The sequence below is a fragment of the Rhagoletis zephyria genome, unplaced genomic scaffold (assembly GCF_001687245.7).
Source record: "Rhagoletis zephyria isolate East Lansing unplaced genomic scaffold, Rhagoletis_zephyria_1.1 Rzeph_scaffold_05641, whole genome shotgun sequence".
Lineage (NCBI taxonomy): Eukaryota > Metazoa > Arthropoda > Insecta > Diptera > Tephritidae > Rhagoletis > Rhagoletis zephyria.
In genome coordinates, this window is record NW_016162724.1 from 1 (window position 1) to 8462 (window position 8462).

Genomic DNA, 8462 nt, shown 5'->3' on the forward strand with positions numbered 1-8462 from the left:
AATGTTCGGCTCCGCCCGAACTTAGACTTTCTTACTTGTTTTTGTATAGATTTTGAAGCCCTTGCAAAGTTTTTTCAGAAACTAAAATAAGTATTTTCATTTTCAATCTTATTTTATTGATTGAAAAATTGTAACTAGATGTTTTTTATTAATTTTATATCTAAATACTGGAAAATTTTCCACTGTAACAAGCAACAGTTCTCAGAAGAGGAGAAGTCCCAAGAGTAACTCTGGACAGAAACCCCAATTGGAACTCACATATTTCGAATGTTACCAACAATGATACAAACACGTCAGAGAACCCCAGGGTAAGACGTTACGTTAGTAAAACTCGTTGCTACAATGCCGCATGGCCTGGTGGCAAGAAGCTGAGCTACAAACCCTACAAGCTCCAAATTCCTAAAAGGGACTGAAAAGGATAATCACTATGATTGACAAAGGGTTCCAAGTACGACACACCGATGGATCGAAAAGGGGCAACGGGAGTACTGGGGTAGGCGTACTTGGACCAAGATTACATAAAAGTCTGCCAATGCACACACACCCAACCATATTCCAGGCGGGAGCTTTCGTAGCGGTAGTCAGTGTTCGCGGATGTCTTCGTAGAAGGAAAAATTTGGTCAAAATAAATATTATGTCGGATAGTTAGGCAGCGTGAAAGGCGTTAGACTTTTAAAATGGCACCAGTGCAGGCGTACAGCTGCAAAACCATTCTGAATCACCTGGGAACCCACAATAGCGCAAAGCTGTATTGGGTTCAGGGACTGGGTTTGAGGGTAACGAACTGGCTGACTGTATCGCAAAGTGTAGAGCTCAAATGCGCTTGCATGACCCCGAGCTTTTATGCGGTACACTTAAAGAATACACTGCTGAACTGCTTAGGAGCTCAAATAAATCTCAGAAGGGAATGGGACAATCAACGAGATTCATAACTCCTTCAAGGAGGCACTCCGCAACACTCCTTGAACTTAGCCGGGAGGGTCTTAGAACTCTTCCTGGCTAACTGACAGGACACTGCAAGGCAAGGTACCATTTGAGTAAAATGGGGCTTTCTGTAGAAACGGACTGCAAGTTTTGTGGGCTGGTGAAGGAAGCCTCATAGCATATTCATTGTGACTTTGTATTATCATTCGTAGACTGATACACCTTGGAGAACGAAATCCAAAATTGGAAACATAGCACCCTCCAAAGTGCTTAACTTCTTCAATAGCCTAAGGTTTGACTGACTACAATTAGGGTTCAGCACAATAATTCTTCTTAGGTCACAGCGCTATTATTCCCGACCTAATAATAATAATAGCGTCGTCGGGGCATTTTATTCCAATTCGATTTAACCTGCTGCAATATCCAAAATGGAGTTGAGTCAAAAATATAGCCAGCCTCCCGTAGCAACTCAGCTCTAACTTCTGCGATAGGTGGCGTTGGACTCCAATGGTGGAATTCACGAAGCGAGTGTTGACGAAGGTGTCGATTGATCTCGATTAAAGGATTCTCTATAGACTATATTTGTATATTTGGTCTGGTTCAGCGAATGGTGTATTCTTCCTGATTTAACTATACTTTAAAATTGATAAGTTAACGGCACTGAAACGGATAACTTATAATAATATTCCGGAATAAAACATCGAAACTCTTAACAGGCGGTACCACAAGGTGGTGTCCTCTTCCCGATTCTGCTTAAGTTTTGCATATTGAAGCTCCCTCAGTAACCAGAAAAAGTTGTCCAGGTTTCATACGCTTAAGATTTCCTTTTATTGGCATACAAATAACCATTTTTTCTCGTAAATATTATTAGGCCGTCATCTGTAAGTCCTCTTTCGCTAGACTAGTTATCCACGAATCCGATAAGGGTACTTACTGTACTCTGTATTTATTTACTCTGTAGTGGGTCTATCGTCTGGATTCTAAGGCTGCCTCTAGACAGCATTTTCTTTTCACAGGAAAGTGAACCGGATTAAACACTTTTTTCTACTAAGTAACTGAACTAATAACCGAACCAAAGTTTTCTACAAATGTTTGATCCGAACCGACAGCGAAACCACTTTTTATGAAGGCTTAGGGTTGTTTAATTCCCCAACTGTTGAACCGGATCAAAATCCCGGTTCAATAATGCATCGAAAAGGTATTATAGGGGAGTCGAAATGCCGGCTATCTCTTGAGGATGAGGAAACATCCGAACACATTCTGCTTGACTGTCCAGCCTTGGTTAGATAAAGAGCAATTTATTTCAAATATCCAATCGTCCATGCCTTAGTAATAATGAACTCGATTGCCAGGGCCCTTATGGGATTCATTAGGGTAGCCGAGGGTATATTTGGCATACTGGGTTAAGTACAATTTTTAGAGACACAAAACTCCTTTTAAGGCGTGTTGTGTCTTGGTTCTGTCATACCGATGCATTTATCTTACCATATCTTCTCTCATGTATAGCTAGAGCTACAGCCATTGAAGTTCGGAACTTCTCTAAATATACAAAATAATAGCTGAATAAATTATTTTCGGCGAAAAGAGTCATCAACTAGAGACACAGATTTCTAGGTTGTAGGAATAACTCTCTCTCTAATACGAACCGTTAACAGAGTGTAAACTTACATTTAAAACATATTCAACTCACCTTTCCGCATTTTCCTCATTAGTGTATAGACTTGAGTACATGCCATTTAGTCCAGTCAATTGGCATGTAAATTCGATGTTGACCACATATGGTGTACTCGTGCGCAACAATTCCCCCAATACGATGAAGAGCATTTCACGTTCTGGACTCAAATAGAATGACTTAACGGTAATACGTAGATAGGCCATGACATTCAAAATACTGATGCCTTCAATGTCCAGATCCTTGGCATGCATAACTATTAAATTAGTTTCCACGTCAACCTCTATCTGTACGGTTACATAGCCTTCGCAAGTGTTCGTTTCGAATTTCGGCTCCCAATAGAGTCGATATTTTACAGGTCTGATTTCAGTTGGTAAGCGATAAAGGACCTGAAAAAATATTGTATAATGTAAAACTTTAAAAAAATTGTCCATGGAAATATTTCAAAAGTGGTCTAATGACATTTAAATCTGAAATGTTCGTGCAAAGTTTCAGATCGAGCACTTTAATTTGATACATGACTTGTCTCTGTACGATCAGTAGATCACTGGGATTAGGCGCCTTGTCTTATAATAATAAAAAGTATAGATTTCTAATTACTAAAATTTATTTGTTGAATTTGTACACTGTTACCGTTTTTGTATATTCCGCTTTTACCATTTTCTCATTACTTTCATACTAATTTTGGTTTTCAGTTTCTGTACTCCTTTGAGCTATGAAATAGTTGGTCACATTAAGCACACCCGAATTTTAAAAACTTACATAAATCATAATTACTTTAATTATTGGTACTCAAAATAGTTTTTAAGAAAGGTTGTTAGTTTTTATGATTTAAAGGTGCTGCCAGTAGGAGGATTCTAAATAATATTCGGAACGTATTTTCTACAGACAACTTTTGAAATATTATCAAAAGAAATAGTTAATATCCGTTCCCGAATTCGTAATACTTGGGTCTTAAAATGCGTATACATATTTGATTGCCGCTTTTTGCCGAAATAATTTGATGATTACCAATGCTTTTCACAAGTGTCCGTAAACTAAAAAATTACCGTAACAATGTTAACACACGGCGAGAGTTTCTTTATTCACATTCCGAACATCCGGAATACATTTTTCTGTTCACTTATTCTTTAGAACATTGTTCCCGAACACATTCTTTTAATTTTTTTCTGATAATTTTGATCTGAATTGATTTTTTTTTTCTGATAAACCACACGACTATTCTCTTCTAGATCCGGACTGAATAATAAAGAATCACGCCCACGGTCAACCAATAGAAAGATATGTGTGATCCACAAACAGTGTGGCCAGACATGTATTTTAGTTGAAAAGGTTGTAATTTTAATTATGACTTTGTTTTCCCTTTTGCACAATTTTGAATATGACTTTACTTCTAGATTGGAAATAACATATGGTTTTATTTCCAAAAAAAATATAAATAAGACCATATGGCCGCAATTGCAAAGCATTTCGTTTCCACTTTCGGGAAAACAGCTCATAGACGGACTTATTTTTTACGATTTTGCTCTCCACTTCACATATGCCTTTCGTAATTAAGATAGACCAATAACAAAAATGAAAAAGTAAAAAGACTAAGTTTGGGCGAAGCCGAATATTAAATACCGAGCGAACGTATTAAATTAATAATTATTAATTATTAAAAGCATTTTCGTCTTTCCGAAAACTACCGTTGCAAGGTTAGCAGGGACGGTTTTACCCATACTTCAGATATCTTCGATGGTATTTTCAGTTAGACTTAGTGAGATAAACGTATATAAATATGTATGTAGTTATAAGTGGGCGGTAACACCCTTATTTACCAAAATTCCACAATAATCTTACTTCTTCTCAAGGCATTTTTGGAGTACACATTTTGAGTAAACTTGCGTCATTAAATTTCGAAATATTGAGGTTTAAGAATTTCTGAAATCTGAGCCATTCTTTTTTAAGTCGGACGAATTTCGTAAAAAAAATTGGGTCATGTCTCCGGTTCGATGGATTGTATACAGGAAATAAGCTAACACGTGCTCGAGGAAATTTTTTTTTACATTTTTTCTTCGGAGATATACGTCAAAGTTTGAATTTTTTCGTGATTCTAACTAATCATTTACTACTTCAAATCATTATGTCTCAGGTTCTGCGCATCCTTGAGACTTCACCTTAACGTCGTTTTAAAGGTAAAGAAACGGGCTTAACACAAGATTTTCCTAAAGCTAACTTAGCTAACAACAGTTGAACTTCTTTAAGTTGACTTGCATAGTGAAGACAAGTAAATTAGGGATTTTAAAAAAAATTTCCTTAGGACGAAATGGTTTATTTTGTGAGCATCAACAATTATTCGTAGTTTGCTTTCGAAAACTTTTGTTTTAGTAAGGTGTTAAACATCGAGTTTTTGCAAAATGGAAAATTTTATTACGGATTGCGATAGCATACCTATTCAGATATATTATTTGTATGGCAAAATTTTCTTTAAGGCGACAAACCCCTAGAAATGGGTGTAGCAATTGCAGGACTAAAGTTAACAAAATGCACATTTTATTGCGGATTTTGGAAGAATATCACTTCGTTAACAATATTTGTTCCACAACTTGAAAAAGAATGCCTCATATACGATTCCACGATATGAAAAAGAATATCTCATATACCGCTATACGAAAAGTGGACCTAATTTTAGTCCGATTACAATCATTTTCAATGTTTTGCTTTTTCGTGTCAAGTACAATAATTGTATTGGTACAAATCGATGGAACAATTACCGGGATATACACAAGTGGTCATAAGAAGTTATTGCAAACATCAGTTTTGAATAAATTAGCTTCTGTAATTATTCATTTATCGAAGACTCCGTATTTCTCCAAATTACCGTTATATGGGATAAGGGCATGGTTACTGTCTGCTGTCAAAAGTGTTTTTGCAATAGGTATCCAAAGTCTATACAACAAAAATTTGTTGGTGCTGGCAGTCAGTCCAGATAAAGTACTAAACCATTTTATCTACAATCATTAATAGCAACTGAAATTGTTGCACCGTTTATTCAGCTAACGTCATTAGTCATAAACAAATTAACACAAACAACGGAAAGACATATTACTTATCAGAAATTTTCCTGCCGATATCTACTACAATAAAAATTATTAACACTGTTCACAACATTGAATGTTTTAAAAGCCGCTGTCTGTTGTTGTTGTTGTTGTTGATATCACTGAGGTTGTTGATGTCGCATTGGTTGTCGGATTGATTAAAGATTCCAAAAGTTTATCTAAAACATCCAACTTCTCTTCAGCTTCTTTTAGCTTTGTTGCTTTAACGCTATCATCAACGGCTACAATGACCAAAACAACAGTTAAAATAATTGTTGTTAAACCAAGTGCAATAGCAATCCTACGTGCTGTTAGAAATTCTGAAAAATGTACGTTTTCATTAGATAAGAAATTTTTTAACAGCAGTCCAAAGTAGTAATACCCGATATTCTGGCGAACATTTTGGCCTTTAAAGTCGAAATCAGCTGTCAGTTTGAAGTGGTATCAAGCAACTAATTGATGTTACTAAAATTTTCTCTTTTCAATCGATGAATTTTTTTTACAATCTTATAAAATTAACAGTCATTTATCTAAAGTTCTTTTATTATACCTTCGCAATGTATCGAAAAGTTTGATAAAATCTACTTTTCTACATATGCATGTATGTATTTGTGTACTAAGTATATATCGTATATTTATACTTGCTGGGTATCTTTATTGAGGCGGCCGCTAATAATTGTCTAATTTGATAAAAACCATAATTGCTTTCATAACAGCTTATCAACAACAACAAGTTTAAGTACTTGTGTAGCTGACCACTAAAGCTTTATCTCAAGTGCTTTACTACAAGCATTGACAGGCTTGGTAATGATTTTCCAATTCATGAGCACATTTATGAGATATGTACATACATACATATGTATATATGTATATTAAGGATATTTTGTTAAGGCCTACCAACAAAGTTTAAATACACTGTCATCGTCACATTTGATAGGAGGCCTTTACCACTTGCGGGAATCCAAAATTTATTGCTTTGGAAAATTTTGCTAATAATGCTTCCCAAGTTGAAAAAAATATTCATTCTTACTAGGGATGTTTCGAATGTCATATTTTACACATTCGCGAATGTTAAGAATAACATTAAAAAAGCTATAATCAACTTAAGTCATCGTTTTCATTACTTAAAATTTATGTGCTTAACCTATACAATGTTTTAATCTAGTAATCAAAGTTCATAAGGGGCATATTATATTTAAAAAAAAAGTAATTTTGCTGCCCTTTCTTCCATTAGGCGATTTCTTAGAGGCTCGGATATAAAGCCGGCTGCTCTGAACAATTGCTCACTTGGAACGCTGGCGGATGGAGCGCTCAAATATTTGCGGGCCAGATCTGTCAATTTGTCGTATTTTAGTTTAGTTTTCCACCAATAGAGAGGTTTTCAATTGATCTTTCATTTCACATTTTCTAATGTCTCCAGATTCTATATCCGAGCCTTCGCTTTCGCTGGAAGAATCTACAATTATTTCTAGGTTGCTTATAAGTACTCATCAATGTTGCTTGATATACTACTTAACCGTATAGCGCTAGACAGACATATACTAGGTTCATATATAAGTAGATTATCCTCATTTTCGAGCTTAACGCCCTAATCTGTAATTATAACAAGAGATTAGCCATATGTATGCCAATTTACGCTAGCAAGGAAAAGAGGTTTGTAAAGGTATTTTTAATAAAATGTTAAGTAAAAATATATTTATATTGCTTATTATAGCAGAAAAACGTGATCACGGTGGCACAGAGAAGAAACATAACTTTTCCTTGAGATGTGAGAATAACAAGCACAACCAATTTGACGGCTAATAATCTGAGATTTGCCTGTGTAAACGGGGTGATTAAAAAACGAGCTTTGATTGAGATAATATTGATATGTGAACATAGTTTTAGAGCCATTTCAAAAATATTAGAGTGGGCTCTCTGCCCATGTACACATTCGCATTCGCAAAACATTCGTATCATTTGATGCGAATGCGAATGTCAAATACGAATGTGTAATGTGATGCGAATCATTCGCATAACGAATGCGTATGCAAATATTCGCAACATACCTGATTCCTACGTATTCATTTAAAAAAGAGATTGGTCGAATTTTCATATTTTCATATTTCAAATCGTGCATTTCTAAAAAAACCCCGAATGGTTCTAATTTTTCTCATACACCCCTAAAATAATGAGCATACCGGAACCGCTAAAGTTAGTTAAAGGGAAGCTCAATTTATAAATTTACATTGATTCGGAATTTTTAACAATTTCCTCAAAACCTATTTCAGAGCCATTTTTAACCTCTTGAAATGGAGTAAAAGTCGAGGGACGGTTTCATTACTTAGACGGTTAAGGTATTATTCGTATTCGGTAGCATGCAAGGGTTAAGCATTTCAATGAAGTAATTTTTTAGTTTGGTTTATTGCAGATATAAATAAATATATTTCGATCTGATGTCTGGTTCTTTAGAAAATGTTCTATTAATGTTCATATGTATATGTACATGCTGATGAAAATAACGCCGAATTATACTCTCTTGCATGCTTTCTGCTACGATAATATAATAAAAATCATAAATTAATTGTTATTTTGTGATTTTTATTTTTTTCGATTATTTTTTATCGTTATTTTATGATTTTTATTTTTTCTATCATTTTTAATCCTTATTATGTGCTTTTTATTTGTTTGATCATCTTTAATCGTTATTTTATGATTTTTATTTTTTCTATAATTTTTAATCGTTTTTATGTGAGTTTTAAGTACCAAAGTAAAAAATACTTTGCCATTTAGGAGCTGTTAGATGC

At 34.8% G+C, this 8462-nt stretch overlaps 1 protein-coding gene across 1 annotated transcript; it reads right to left on the bottom strand.

The window, feature by feature from the left end:
* Nucleotides 1–5596: 5596 nt before the first annotated feature.
* LOC108372327 (uncharacterized) lies at nt 5597–6131 on the bottom strand. Its single transcript, XM_017627990.1, has 2 exons — nt 6059–6131; nt 5597–5996 (listed from the first exon to the last, which is right to left on the bottom strand). Exons 1-2 carry the CDS (start codon nt 6075–6077, stop codon nt 5758–5760), a joined length of 258 nt encoding a protein of 85 aa, XP_017483479.1. The 5' UTR covers nt 6078–6131; the 3' UTR covers nt 5597–5757.
* Between the last annotated feature and the right edge of the window lie 2331 nt (nt 6132–8462).